General features: G+C 52.9%; 2 protein-coding genes across 5 annotated transcripts in view; one reads left to right on the forward strand and one right to left on the reverse strand.

The window, feature by feature from the left end:
- LOC140003281 (uncharacterized) overlaps positions 1-14,887 on the reverse strand; it is a 41,679-nt gene that overhangs the window by 19,939 nt on the left and 6,853 nt on the right. Inside the window, exons 4-10 of one of the 3 annotated variants that reach the window (XM_072042863.1) lie at positions 13,368-13,484; positions 12,530-12,631; positions 12,191-12,316; positions 11,967-12,059; positions 11,568-11,660; positions 10,816-10,953; positions 9,774-9,935 (exon numbers count right to left, since the gene is read on the reverse strand). In XM_072042863.1, the coding sequence (XP_071898964.1) occupies positions 9,919-9,935; positions 10,816-10,953; positions 11,568-11,660; positions 11,967-12,059; positions 12,191-12,316; positions 12,530-12,631; positions 13,368-13,484 (686 nt within the window). In that variant the 3' untranslated portion in view covers positions 9,774-9,918. Of the gene's footprint in view, positions 1-9,773; positions 9,936-10,671; positions 10,954-11,567; positions 11,661-11,966; positions 12,060-12,190; positions 12,317-12,529; positions 12,632-13,367; positions 13,485-14,887 lie in introns of those variants that run through there. The other 2 variants (XM_072042865.1, XM_072042864.1) reach the window with 2 other exon arrangements.
- LOC119717850 (uncharacterized) lies at positions 2,233-4,660 on the forward strand. 2 transcript variants are annotated; one of them, XM_038184252.2, is made up of 5 exons: positions 2,246-2,483; positions 2,833-3,162; positions 3,269-3,538; positions 3,777-3,836; positions 4,033-4,644. In XM_038184252.2, exons 1-5 carry the CDS (start codon positions 2,411-2,413, stop codon positions 4,086-4,088), a joined length of 789 nt encoding a protein of 262 aa, XP_038040180.1. In that variant the 5' UTR covers positions 2,246-2,410; the 3' UTR covers positions 4,089-4,644. The 2 variants fall into 2 exon arrangements, with proteins under 2 accessions (XP_071899114.1, XP_038040180.1); XM_072043013.1 differs by lacking the exon at positions 3,777-3,836 and having other exon boundaries at positions 2,233-2,483; positions 4,033-4,660.

The following is a 14,887-nucleotide window of genomic DNA, read 5'->3' on the forward strand; positions in this document are numbered from 1 at the left end:
ATACTGACCAGGTTGATGAGGTTTTTGTATGAAAGGCTTGTGTATTTGGCTTCCAGCAGAGCTTCTGAGGGTGTTTCCTTCCTGCACTGCTTCCTTGCTGTCTCCTTGGCATGTCCCTTTTTAAGGTGTCTTTCTGCCTAAAACCGTGGTGCCATCAGTCTCGACAGCTCCATCACCTTAGAGGTGGGATTTTTTTATATAGACTTAAAAGCATCTATGACCTAGCCTGTGCTGATTTCCCTTGCACAGGCTCTTAACTGACCTTGTGGTCACACCACAGCTGTCAGTGGTTTCCATCCTTTGTGGGCTGTAGACTTTTGGGTTCAGCTGAAGGTCCTTTGCTGTGCCCCCTGGTATCAGATGAGAAATGTGTTCATACAAGAAAATAAAATAAATAAATAAATAAACAACCTACCTTAGGTCTCCTTTTTCTTTGCTTTGCTAGAGCCGCTCCAATTAAATGATTCCATTTGGATCCTCTGTTGGTGTCCCCAGTTTGTCAAACCAAGGTACCAGGGCAACTACGAGGCGTTCCCATGACCGTGTTCCCGTATCGCCCGATTGAGGAATTAAAAATATTGTTGCCAGCAGCTGGCTTCAAGGACAAGACCTACACGGCTGCTAATCACAAGGGGGTTGTTTCCTTGCAGGTGGGGTTGTTTTCTTGCAGTTGTTTGTCTAAGTGCTTTTGACCAAGAATGTTGTGTGAGACACTATCTGCCCGTTAAGTTTGCTATAAGAATCAGTCTATTTGGTTGCTAAAGGAGAGCATGATCTGACCATACTGGTGTCTGTCATGTTTTCGGCCGTTCTTCCTGCAGCATATATATATATATATATATATATATATATATATATATATATATATAATTATATGTATATATATAATATATTCTGATTTTTTATATATATTTAAAAGAACCATTGACCTAGCCTGTGCTGATTTCCCTTGCACAGGCTCTTAACTGACCTTGTGGTCACACCACAGCTGTCAGTGGTTTCCATCCTTTGTGGGCTGTAGGCTTTTGGGTTCAGCTGAAGGTCCTTTGCTGTCCCCCCTGGTATCAGATGAGAAATATTCAAACATGAAAAAAATAATAATAATAAAAAAAGAAATCCTACACTCACCTTTTTCTTTGCTTTTCTAGAGCCGCTGCAATAGAAGGATTCCATTTGGATCCTCTGCTGGTGTCCCCGCTGGGTCTCCTCAAGCACAGGATAGCTCAGTGCTATCTGGGCCCCAGCTCTGGGGTCAGATCCTGCCTTGGCCAGCTCTGGACCAGGTTTCTCGAGGGGGTGCGGGCCAGGGCAGACTGCTTTACAGAGCAAACTAAAGCTGAGCAGTGCCCTGGGTTGCAACAAATCCCGGAGGGGATTTAAAGTTATTAAACAAGATAGGCCCCGGTACTGACCCCTGGCGGACAACACTTGTGCCGGGACACCAGCAGACCCTCAGAAGCTCTGCTGGAAGCCAAATACAGAAGTCTTTCATACAAAAACCTCATCGACCTAGTCAATCTTGCTCTCATGCCATCCTCTATCTATGCCGATTAATAGCAGCAATGCATTGCAAATGAGACAACTGGGCCAAACTCCTCAGAAGAGTCCATAAGCCTGGCTCTTAGGTCTTTCTTTTTCTTTTTTCTTTCATTCTTTTTTTTTCTTTTTTTTTTTTTTTTTTTGACTTGTTAAGTTGATAAGACCCTCTGTTGCAGGGACGTCCACCATCTGGACATCCAGCTAGGGCCTGAAGGCAGAGCTGGGTGCTGGGGGTGCAAGTGTGACCAGGTGGATGCACTCTTTAAGCAAGGTGCCAGGTTGCAAGAGGAGCTCGGCAGGCTGCAATGCATCCAGGAATCCGAGCAACAGATCAATGCGTGGTACCATGCCCTGCCACGGGCTGAGCAGCCCTGCCTTAAGTCCTGGCAAGAGTGAGGCGTCTCCCCCTTGCCCCTGAGGTGCCCCTGTGCAGCAGATCGGATGCTCTGGGGCTCACAAAAGGAGAGGGTGCCAACAACAGCAATGGTAATGCTCAAGGCCCAGGCAGGGCAACCGAGCGTGCGGCTGGCAGAAGGTGGAGTGGGGGGCTCTGGGGCTCACCCCCCCCTCCGGAAGGTGTGGAGCAGAACACGGCCTTGGTTCGTGCAGATAAATAACGGTCTGTAAGACAGATCGCTAAGGCACACGACGTTATATCCAGCTTTTGCAGCCGCAGATCTCCTGGGCACCCCGAGCCTGCTGCACCCCACAGCCCCCGGCCTCGTGGTGCGAGTCGTGCCCGGTGTCCTGGTGCCCCGTGCCGAGCCCAGCCGCGTGTCGGGGCCTGAGTGACGGCGACAGGAGGCGGTGGCACCCGGTGCCGGTCCCGGTCCCAGCCCTGCCGCAGGCCGCGCTGCGCCCCAGGTCTGCCATGCTCGCCCTTCCCCTCCTCGTCCTCCTGGCCTCTGCCGGGACAGGCCCAGCGGCCGGCCTGGCTGTCATAGGCAAGTCCTGGGGCTGAGGGCGGTGGTGCTGGTGGAGGTGGTGAGTGTGGTGGTGCTGGTGGTGGTGGTGCTGGTGGTGGCTGTGGTAGGCCAGGCGGTGCAGGCTCCCCCCTCCACCAGGGAGCTTCTCCCGGCTGCTTTTCCCACCCCAAAGCCCCTGCTGCGTGCTCCGCAGCCTCCTGCTTCTCCGTGGTGCTGCTTAAGGCCCCACCACAAGCACCCCCCGAAATAATCCCGTCCCCAGCACCGCCGCTTGTGCGGGAGCCGAGCCAGGGCGGCTCTCCCTGCCCAGCTGCCTGCTGGATGCCGGTGCGTCCCGCTAGCCCCGTGCCGCGTTCCTCCCTTGCAGCCCGCACGCTCTTCCCGTGCTACTCTGCCGACCTCAAGCCGGTGTCCGAGGTCCTGGTCTCGGCCAGGGGCTGCACTGTGCTCTTCAGCGTCGAGCCGAGGGCAGCCGGCACCACGGCGGCCTGGGAGTACGAGTCCGGCGCGCGCAAGGAGCTCATCGCCACGTTGGTTCCCAACAAGTCGGCCGAGATCTCCCGCGCCTACGTGGGCCACGCCAGGCTCAGCGAGATGGACTTCTCGCTGCAGCTGGTGCTGCGCTGGTGGAACGGGGGGTTCTACCGCTTCCGCTCCGAGTCGGAGGCCACGGGCTGGTTGGAGCTGCGCGTGGTCGGTGAGTGCCAAACCCTGCGCCGCAGCCGGGGAGCTGGAGCTGCTGCCCGGGTGCTGGCACCCTCGAGGCGGGGCTGTCAGTGCCGACGGGTGCTCCATCTGCGCAGAGCCGCTCTCCGAGCCAGAAATCCTGGGCAACTCCTTCGTGGAGGTGGGAGGCGACACCAAGCTGTACTGCAACGTGCTGGAGGGGCAGGTGGACGTGTACTGGTGGAAGAGGAACGGGAAGCTGCTGATGGAGAGCAACGGCCTCCAGTTCATCCACAACAACACGCTGGAGATCCACCGAGCCCTGATGAACGACACCGGCTACTACACGTGCATAGTCAGCAACGCGGTCAGCCACAACGAAACCTCCTTCCTGCTGCGCGTCCACAGTAAGTGGGGCTTCCTTCCCCGGGCACGGGAATGGAAAGCTGGGGAATGGCCCCAAAACGGTCACTCTGTCCCCGTTCCCTGAGGTCTCGTGGCTTCCCAGCACAGTCTGAGACGAGGAGTAGGAACAGCAGGGCTCCACTGAGGACTTGTGTCTCTGCACCAGCCTGCCCAGTGGCAGGAGTTTTTCTTTCCCTGGGCAAAATTCTGGGAATTTTGGGTTTTGTTTATTTTTTTCAGACAACGACAGGGCGTTTTTCATCCTCATCGTGGTATTCGTTAGCATCGGCTTGCTGGCAGGTGAGTGCTGGGACCAGCTTCGCAGTAGTGAAGCAGCCAAAGTGGGGCCCAAGGAGTGAATATGGTGGCTGAAAATAGGAAGCTCCTTGCAGGCAGTGAAAATAGCCTCCAGGCTTGAGGCTTCTTGCCTGAGTGTTGCCACTCGTTGAGCATCTTCATCCCTGGGGTGTTTAACAGAGGTCATATTTGTCCACAGGGATCTTCAACTGGTGGAGGTTGAGGAACTCCCCGGATGATGACCTTACTTTTTGAAAATTTAGCACTGAAAAGCCAGAAGTTTCATTGTCCTCAGCATTAACCCTATGGAGATACATCTTTGGAGTGGAAGTGCATCCAGGAGAAGGTCAAATCACATCCTATGGTGGGAGTGATTGCTACGCCATCCTACACCATTTTCATGGTGAAAATCCTAGCAGAGTTCTCTGCAGGGGGAGTCAAAGCTGACGTGCAGAAGAACAAAATTTCAGTGAAGCTGTTTTCTTAAAAAAAAAAAAAAAAAAAAAAAAAAAAAAAGTTGGACATAGTTTGGTGCTTGTTTGCGTTGCTGAATGGTTCTGGCTGTGTTTGTGCTTGTTGCATTGTGGCAGGATGAGCTGGAAGGTGCAGCTGGGCTCTGCATGGCACAAGTCCTTGAAACATACAGTGTAAAGTAGGTTGGCAGCAAAATGTCATCTCTCAACCACGTCACAAATGAAAAATTAAAGGAAGTGAAACAAACCGGATGTATTAGAGGAGTTTTCAGGCTAATTTTTAAGCTGTGTTAAAAGTTGTTCATTTCCCTGCAGTGCTTGTGCGTGTTCAGGGGAGCCAAATGTTACAGAAAAAATATATTTTCAAACTGTTTTGAGTGTTGTCTATAAATCATTTGGGAAAAGTGCATTTTTTCATGTCTCTTGCTACAAATAAAAGCGCACACGTTCTCCCTGTTATATTGCTGTTGTCTGTGGCTATGGGAAATAAGCCCTGTGCGGCACCCAAAACCCACAGCAGGGTAGGGATGTGCAGGCAGGAGGGGCAGCCAGAGCATCAGGTGGGGAATGGGGGATGATGATGACAAAAATGTCGTGTCTGTCTGGCTTTAACAGCAGCTGGGCTGGCCAGGGCCTCACCACACACAGATCAAAGAATTTCTTCCTTGTATCTCATCTATCCTAACCTCTTTTACTTTAGGGGCATTCCCCCTTGTTCTGCAACTTATTTGGCTTCCAGCAGAGCTTCTGAGGACCAGCTGGTGTCCCGTCACAAGTGTTGTCTGCCAGGGGTCAGTACTGGGGCCTATCTTGTTTAATACCTTTACTGTTGACCTAGATGAGAGCATTGAGTGTACCCTCAGAAGGTTTGCAGATGGCACCAAGGTGGGAGGTAGTGTGCACCTGCCTGAGGGTAGGGTGGCCCTTCAGAGGGGTCGGTTTAGGCTGGACTCCTGGGCTGAGGCAAATGGGAAGAAGTTCAACGAGGCCAAGTGCCGGGTCCTGCACTTTGGCCATTCAAAGCTACAGGCAGAGTGGCTAGAGGACTGTGAAGAGGGAAAGCACCTGGGGGTGTTGGTCGATGCTTCCCTGAACGTGAGCCAGCAGTGCGCCCAGGTGGCCAAGAAGGCCAACAGCATCCTGGCTTGTATCAGCAACAGTGCGGCCAGCAGGACCAGGGAGGTGATCGCCCCCCTCTACTCTGCTCTGGCGAGGCTGCACCTTGAGTGCTGTGCTCAGCTTTGGGCCCCTCTCTACAAGAAGGACATTGAGGCCCCGGAGCATGTCCAGAGATGGGCTACAAAGCTGGTGAAGGGCCTGGAGCACAAGTCCTGTGAGGAGCGGCTGAGGGAACTGGGGTTGTTTGGTCTGGGGAAGAGGTGGCTCAGAGGAGACCTCATTGCTCTCTACAACTGCCTGAAGGGAGGTTGTGATGAGGAGGGAGTCGGCCTCTTCTCTCAGATAACTAACAATAGGACTTGAAGAAATGGCCACAAGTTGCTCCTGGGGAGAGTTAGATATCAGGAAAAGCTTTTTCTCTCAAAGAGTGGTCACGCACTGGAATGGCCTGCCCAGGGAGGTGGTGGAATCAGCGTCCCTGGCAGTGTTCAACAAGTGCCTGGAGGAGGTGCTACGAGATAAGATTTAGTAACTTAGGCGGTAGTATTGGTGACAGCAGGACGGTTGGGCTAGATGACCTTGTAGGTCCTTTCCAACCTTGTGTTTCTATGACCATCTAATTCCAGCCCCTGCCATGGGCAGGGACCCCTCCCAGCAGCCCAGGCTGCCCCCAGCCCCATCCAGCCTGGCCTTGGGCACTGCCAGGGGGCTCCCTGGGGCTCTCCCCCACTTGTCATTGCCAGTGGGCATCTTCCTGCACAGAGAAAGAAAGAGAAGGACGAGTCTGAGCCACCGTATGGGACTCTGTCACCTGGTCACCCACTGCCAGGTATCCAGAAAGCCAGAACGATCTTGGTTCCTTACCTGGTTTAGTTCTGCCGCCTCTGACAGTGCTTTTCCCACCGCCGGTGCCCTTGTTGGCCCCGGCCCCCCTGGAAGGGGACGCGTGCTGCCCCTGTCCTCTCTCGGACCACGTAACCTCACCGGGAGGGTGCTGCGGGCACCTCCGAGCACCACGGCTTGGTGCGTTCCAGGCGGGGGCTAAGCGAGCTCTGCAAGCAGAAAAGCTTTTCTGCTCTTCTCTCAAGTGCCACGAGGCTGAGCCCTTGTCAGCGCCTGGGTCCTGGCCCCACGAGCTCCTGCCCTGGCCTGGAGGAGGCATCTTGGCAAGCTGTGCTCCGGCCTGGCTGGGACAGGGGCTTTCCTTGCCCCAGGGATGCGCTTTCCCTTGGGACGGGATTTGTTGCAACCCAGGGCAGTGCTCAGCTTTAGTTTGCTCTGTAAAGCAGTCTGCCCTGGCCCGCACCCCCTCGAGAAACCTGGTCCAGAGCTGGCCAAGGCAGGATCTGGCCCCAGAGCTGGGGCCCAGATAGCACTGAGCTATCCTGTGCTTGAGGAGACCCAGCGGGGACACCAGCACAGGATCCAAATGGAATCCTTCTATTGCAGTGGCTCTAGCAAAGCAAAGAAAAAGGTGAGTGTAGGATTTATTTTTTTATTATTATTTAATTTTTTCATGTTTGAATAGTTCTCATCTGATACCAGGGGGGACAGCAAAGGACCTTCAGCTGAACCCAGAAGTCTACAGCCCACAAAGCATGGAAACCACTTGTGTGACCACAAGGTCAGTTAAGAGCCTGTGCAAGGGAAATCAGCACAGGCTAGGTCACTGGTTCTTTTAAATATATATAAAAAAATCAGGGTATATATATAAATATAAATATAAAGATATATATTGCAGGAAGAAAGGCCAAAAACATGACAGACACCAGTATGGTCAGATCATGCTCTGCTCTATTAGCCGATAAGCCTGATTCTTATAGCAAACTTAACAGGGGCAAATAGTGTCTCGCACATGATTATCAGTCAAAAAGCACTCAGACAAACAACTGCAAGAAAACAACCCCCTTGTGATTATCAGTCACGTAGATCTTGACCTTGAAGCCAGCTGCTGGCAACAATATTTTTAATTCCTCAGTCGGGCGGTATGGGAACACCGTCATGGGAACTCCTTGTAGTCGCCCTCGTACCTTGGTTTGATCAGCTGAAACAAGTCATGGCCTCCTTGCTGTTCCAAAAATCACTCAACATTTATATAAATATATATATGAAAATATATATATAAACAAATATATAAAAATAGAAAAGGAGAACTTACAAACCACAATAATGGTCAGTACCCAGGAAAGGGCACCTGCAAAAAGGTAGACCAGTGTGGGATCTGTAATCACATATTGCCAGCCGTACCCTGGGGTGCACCAAGCACGGCATCACTAGTCGGTCGAGGGAAGGAACTGTCCTGCCTGCCTGCCCTGCGCTGTGCGGCCTCACCTCCAGTGCTGTGAGCAGTTCTGGGCACCACAGCACAAGGACACGAAACTGTTGGAGGGTGTCCAGAGGAGGGCGATGAAGATGGTGAGGGGCCTAGAGGGGAAGACGGCTGAGGGCACTGGGTCTGGTCAGCCTGGAGAAGAGGAGGCTGAGGGGGGACCTCATCGCGGTCTGCAGCTTCCTCGTGAGGGGGAGTGGGAGGCAGGTGACCTGTTCTGTGTAAACACCAGTGCAGGGGGAACAGTGTAAAGCTGAGGTAAAGGAGGTTTAGGCTGGACATCAGGGTGAGGTTCTGCACAAGTTCCCCAGGGAAACAGTCACTGCACCAAGCCTGTCTGAATTTAAGAAGAGATCGGACTTAGGCACATGGTCTAAACTTTTGGGTAGACCTGTGCGGTGCCAGGAGTTGGACTTGATGATCCTCATGGGTCCCTTCCAACTCGGGATATTCTATGGTTCTATGATTCTATGCAGAAAATGTAGGTTTAATTAGCACCGTATACGGATAAATTGTGGGAAATGTAGAAAAAGTAGGTTTAGTTAGAAATGTGGATAAGACTCGTGAAAAATCAGGAAAGGAGTTCTGAAGACAAGAGAAATGTGGGGGATGCGAGTCACCACAGAGTCTGAGGCATACAGGAATAACAAGAGGAGGTGAGAGCAAGGACTGCCACAAGGCCCAGGAAAGAGAAAAGTAACAAAGTGTGACCAAAACCCAGCATGGGAACAGGAGGTTGCAGTAAGGTACCTACCAGCCTGAGAAATACAAGGATCAAAGGACTGTAAACGGGGCTGGAGGATTTGTGGAAGGAAAACCTCTAGAAGGGAAGTGTGTAAAAGGAGCATAGCCAGGTTGCAATAGAGACTTGTTCACACGAAGAGTCCGTGCACTCGGTCACCACAAATGGCACCCAACGTGGGGCTGTGGTGGTTTTACCGTGCTGGGCAGCTAAACCCCACAACAGCTCTCTGACTCCCCCTCCTTTAGATGAGGAGGGGGAGAAGTAAAGCAAAGAACAACTCACGCGTTGCGATAAGGATAATTTAATTAAAGGGAAATCATAATAACAATTACATAAAGATTACCATATACTAAACAATTTAACTAAGGGGAAATAAAAATATGGAGTCATCATGCAGCACTTGCAGGGTAAGCAGGCGATCAGGCCGAGTCAGTATGGGTTTATGGAAGGCAGATCCTGCTTGACGAACCTGATCTCCTTCTATGACAAAGTGACGCGCTGGGTGGACGAGGGAAAGGCTGTGGATGTGGTCTACCTTGACTTCAGCAAGGCTTTTGACACCGTCTCCCACAGCATTCTCCTCAAGAAACTGGCTGCTCTTGACTTGGACTGGCGCACGCTTCATTGGGTTAGAAACTGGCTGGATAGCCGGGCCCAACGAGTCGTGGTGAATGGAGTCAAGTCCAGTTGGATGCCGGTCACTAGTGGCGTCCCCCAGCAGAGCTACAGGCTGGGAGACGAGTGGTTGGAGAACTGCCAGGCAGAGAAGGACCTGGGAGCGATGGTGGACAGTCGGCTGAATATGAGCCAGCAGTGTGCTCAGGTGGCCAAGAAGGCCAACGGCATCCTGGCTTGTATCAGGAACAGTGTGACCAGCAGGGCTAGGGAGGTGATCGTCCCCCTGTACTCGGCTCTGGTGAGGCCGCACCTCGAGTACTGTGTTCAGTTTTGGGCCCCTCGCTACAAGAAGGACATCAAGGTGCTTGAGCGGGTCCAGAGAAGGGCGACGAAGCTGGTGAGGGGCCTGGAGAACAAGTCCTACGAGGAGCAGCTGAGGGAGCTGGGCTTGTTCAGCCTGGAGAAGAGGAGGCTCAGGGGCGACCTTATCGCTCTCTACAGATACCTTAAAGGAGGCTGTAGTGAGGTGGGGGTTGGCCTGTTCTCCCACGTGCCTGGTGACAGGACGAGGGGGAATGGGCTTAAGTTGCGCCAGGGGAGTTTTAGGTTAGATGTTAGGAAGAATTTCTTTACTGAAAGGGTTGTTAGGCACTGGAACGGGCTGCCCAGGGAGGTGGTGGAGTCACCATCCCTGGAAGTCTTCAAAAGACGTTTAGATGTAGAGCTTAGGGATATGGTTTAGTGGGGACTGTTAGTGTTAGGTTAGAGGTTGGACTCGATGATCTTGAGGTCTCTTCCAACCTAGAGATTCTCTGATTCTGTGAAAAAGAGAAAGGGGAAAAGGGAGGGGAAAAGGGAAAAATAAAAAGAAGGGAGGAAAACAAACAAACAAAATAAATGAAGGCTACATGGAAATGCAGAGGAAAGAAATTACTCTCTATTTCACACAAATGAGCGATGATTGACCACGTCCTTGAAGCAAAGCCTCAACGCACGCAGCCGGTGTTCGAGAGGAGGACCGACGTTTTACCAACGAGAGCCCACCCCTCCCCTCTTCTTCCTGTTTCCAACCTTTACTGCTGAGTGTGACACCACATGGTGTGGAATATCCCTTTGGTTGGTTTAGGCCAGCAGCCCTAGTGATGTTTCTCTCCTCAATTTTTGCCCACCCCCTAGGAGGGTTAGAGAAAAGCCCATACTGTGCCACTGCTGCTCAGCAGTAGACACAACACTGGTGTGATAACACTGCTGTTCCAGCTACAAGTACAGAGTACGGCACTGTATGGGCTGCTGCCGGGAAAGTTAACATTCCAGCCAGACCCAGTACAGAGGCACAACAAGTGAGGCTGTACCAGCCCATTCCAGTGGCAATGCCCAACCCAACCATAGCTGGAGGAAAAGGAAAGGCTCTCGAGCACCATCAGCTACCTGCAGGACAGGAGGTGAGCTATGGGAAGCTCCCTTACAAAAAAGCTGCAATCTAACCTAGATGTATTACAAAGAATCCTTAAGACTCAAAAACATCCACTATCCACTTTGGCACTAGTTCAGTGTCTGGACTGGCCTAGGAGGAATGTACCAGCTTTTCCAATGACTGGTTCTTCTGATGTCACCCCCCAGATGGTGACAAATCCACCCGTGCTGTTCTGCAGGAAGGCAGATGGATGCTTCCCAGTGAGTATTAAATATTCATCGTACCATTACAAGTATCTGCAGAAACCAGAGAAGGAGACACCTGATGTGTGCTGGAAGTCACCAAGGTGGATGTGGTCTGTAAGCTGGGGGTGACCTCCTGGGGATCCGGCTGCTGCTGCCTCTCCCGATTTTTCTTGTAATCTGAAAACGAAGGAGAGGGCATCAGCTCCTGGGTTTCCAACACCACCCTGAGCTTCACGAGGACATGTGAAAATGCGACTGCAGGGAAGAATGGGTTTTGGAGGCTTTCCTGTGGCTAAACCCTTCCCTTTCCAAAACCAGATCTCTGTTTTGGATGGAGAGCCAGAAGGCAGCACAGAGATGGACACCCACCTTGCCTGCAAGCCCCTGCACCTCTAAGCTATGAGCCCTTGGTAGGTTAGTGCAATATTTCTTGTGTTTCAGATTCCAAATTCTTCTACACACCCTGGCAAAGCAGGGGTCCTCTTCCCACCCTCTCCTCAACACATCATGGAGCCGGTGAGGCACACCATGGGATCACTACTGCTCAGGTCAGTGACCAGCTGGGCACCAGCCCACATCTCCTGGGTCAGGAGGAGAGCAGAAGAGCATCCTCCATGTTCGGGAGGAGAAACTCGCTTTTCACGAACACCTTCTTGAGCTCTCCTGGGTGAAGTGGAGGCATTTTGCCTCTTGTCTCAAGACCTGCTGCCAGGGGGTGGGAGCTGAGAGCGGGGTCTCAGTGATGGAGCAGGTACTTGGTGTGGCTGGAAGGAAACCAATGGGCTACTTACAGCACAGGAAGAGGACCAGCAGCATGGAGAGGACTGCCACAGCAGGAATTCCGAAGCCAATGTTCAGATAGACAGCCTCTGAGCAGCCCCAATCTGCCAAGGAGACAGTGAGAACTTGTCAGTGGTTGCTCTCCTGCCCCTCTTGAACATCTACAGAACATGAAGGTCATTCAGAACATCCTGGTGCTTCACGCTCTGGAGCTCCAGGGGCAAACCGTGCCCTGCTGTGACCTCCCAGCTAAGCACAAGGCTTGCCATGACTGCATCACCTACAGCCTACAAAGCCACCCAAGGACTTTCTCTTCCCATGGTGAGGCCAGTCCCACCCCGAACACCCCACCTCTCCCCAGAAGGAAGGCGACCAAGGGCACACGCAGTGCCAACCCGGCCGCCCATTACCGTGGAGCTGATGGAAGCCGCGCAGCATGAGGATGGTGAACAGCAGGTTGACTACCAGCGTTGTGGCTGTGATGCACGTGATGACACGGTGCCCTGGGAGAGGGGAGAAGTTCTGGTGGATGGGAGAGAAATGGGAGAAGAGGGCAGGCCGGCACGGGGAGTTTGCCCCCAGGCTCTCATGGGGCCTTTTGCACCGGAGGTTTAGGCCAGCGACAGCAACTCACAGCCTTTGGACCTGAAGCGTGTGAGCACTGCTGGTCTGCACGGCAACATCGCCACCACCGTCAGTGCCTTGGCCACGATCCCAGCTGAGAGGAAAAGCCCGAGCAGGATGAAGGCAGCAGAATGACCTGTGGGGAGCAGAATTAAACAAGGAGGTGAGATGGAAAAGCTTCTCCTGGCCAAGGCAGATGATACAGAGCAGGGAACCCTGACATTGATTCTCCAAACCCAACAGCACTGCATCAGACAAGGATGCTGCTGGAGAGACCTGGAGGTCTTTGGTGTCGTCAAAGATAAGACACAGGAGAAATGAAGAACAACTCAGTTTAAATGAATCCTACCATCTTCCTGCATCCAGATGACAGAGGCAGCCAACAGGAGGAGAGAAGAAGTGCACAGCAGCCCCAGTAAGGACATCATTAACCATTCCCACACTTCCTTTCCTGGGAAAAAGGCAAATACATTTGAGTTAGGGCTCAGAACCTCACCAAGGGATCCAGGGTGCAGCCTGGGAAGGGAAGGTGAATACCAAGCACACGTTTCCCTTGTAAAGAATCAAATTCCCGAGATTTAGAAACCTCAAAGACAAACGCTGGTGGACTTCAAAGGCTTTTGGTAGGCTTCCAAAGGGCTTTGTTTGACTTGAGGAGGAACCATAAGATGCGAGTCAGATGGGAGGACTTGCTGTTGGCTAGGTCTCATGGTCTCTTTTCTGCTAACCATCATGTTGCTACAGAAGCACCCACATCAACCGGTAAGCTTGGGTATGGGTGCACAGCAGTTTGCACCATCCTGACCCAAACAACAGTGTGCTTGGTCGCCAAACCCAATGCCACATGGCCCTTGGTCAGCTCTCAGCACCTCCACGCAGGAAGCTCTTTGTGTCCTGCCCTTTCTATTTCTCCCCAGGGACTCCTGAGGACAGAGAGGAGCAACTCCTATGCCTCATACCATGATACCTGCGGGTGGCCCAATTTCTCCCAAAGCCATTTGGGATTACTGCTGCTAGGAAATTTTACTTTCTGTTCAAGCCACAGAAGCATAAGAAGAAGTGCATGAACTCCACGACCATCGAGCAAGCTTCCTCCAACTACCGTGGTGAGTTAGGAGAGAAGGGGCTTGCCTCGCCCTCTGCCCTCTCCACAGCATGGAGAGAGGAGCTCAGGCGTGGGCACTCACCGAGTCTGAGCTTCCCCAGCTGACAGAGCCGGATAACGAAGAGGACGGCAGAGATGGCAGTGAGCATCAGCGCAGCAGCAGACGTCATCTGTTCAGCAGGGGCAGGAGGTGTAAGACCTGCATGGAGGACAACCCCACAACATGGAGCAGCTATCCCAGGAGTCTGCAACAAGCTCGAAACCCTAAAGGATTACTGGGTTTCCTTGTGTGGCAGATCCCACGAGAGGCAGCTGAAACCTGCGAGGGTCTCAGAGACAAAGTGCTGGTGCCCAGACCTGCTAGAGATGAGAAGACAGAGCGGGCTTGAGCTGGCACCTAAATGCACAAAGGCTGCAGGTCCAAGTGAGACAACAGCCAATGAACAAGCCATCTGCCAGCCCCAGGACCACAGCAGAGCTGCTGGGGGTCTCGTCCAGGTACCTGTGGGCTCAGGGCTGCTGTGACAAGGTGGCAAACCACCGGACCCACCCCGGCAGGGCAATGCTAACCTGTCACGGTCAGGTTGAGGGCTGCCTCCCTCCAGCTTATGGAGTTGTTGATTATGCAGGAGTAGGAGCCGCAATCCGACTTCTCTGCCTTCCTTATCTGCTGCCCTTAAGCCACGGTACCTCCCCTGGGGTGGGCAGCACCAGCCCCTGGAGCTCAGGCATGGCACCCTGGGGCCACGGACACCGACCCGACAGAGCTGCACCTTGGGATTATGCTGGGAAGTGATGACGGGGACTTTATGGACACTTCCAAGAGGAGAAAGCTGCCCCCGCACAGCAGTGGGGTGGAGGGGTGCTCTGGCACAAGGACATGGACGTATCAGAAGAGTCCAGAGGAGGGCCACAACAGAGATGATCAGGGGGCTGGAGCACCTCTGCTATGGAAACAGGCTGAGAGAGTTGGGGGTGTTCAGCTGGGAGAAGAGAAGGCTCTGGGGGGACCTTTTACCAACCTTCCAGTACCTAAAGGGGGCTACAGGAAAGCTGGGGAGGGACTCTTTGCCAGGGAGTGGAGTGATGGGACAAGGGGTAAGGGCTTTAAACTAAAAAAGGGTAGGTTTAGATTAGATACAAGGAAAAAAATCTTTATAATGAGGGTAGTGAGGCCCTGGCACAGGCTGTCAGGACAAGCTATGGGTGCCCCATCCCTGGAGGTGCCCAAGGCCAGCTCAGATGGGGTTGGGGGCAGCCTGGGCTGGTGGGAGGAATCACTGCCCATGGTGCCTGCAGCATTTGGGGTTGCTCTTAGCTACATCTGGACCTCCACCTGGTAGCAACAACATGACCCTGAAGTCTTCCTTCCCTGGATGTCCTACATGCAGGGTGCTCCTGCAGTGCTGCTGAGCTCTAGGAAAGGGCAATGCAAACCCGGGTGAGCTCTCGTTTCTGTTTGTCCTGCAGGGAAGTGCAGAGGCAGGGGAAGGCAATGCTGGTGTGAAGGGAGAGGCTGCAAAGCCTGGTGAGAAATCCTGTCTCTGGAGGGCATTTTATGACATTCACCTCCTGTGAGTAGCTGCTCGTGGTGAAGCAAGC

Source organism: Anas platyrhynchos, chromosome 10, assembly GCF_047663525.1.
Source record: "Anas platyrhynchos isolate ZD024472 breed Pekin duck chromosome 10, IASCAAS_PekinDuck_T2T, whole genome shotgun sequence".
In the NCBI taxonomy this organism is placed as follows: Eukaryota; Metazoa; Chordata; class Aves; order Anseriformes; family Anatidae; genus Anas; species Anas platyrhynchos.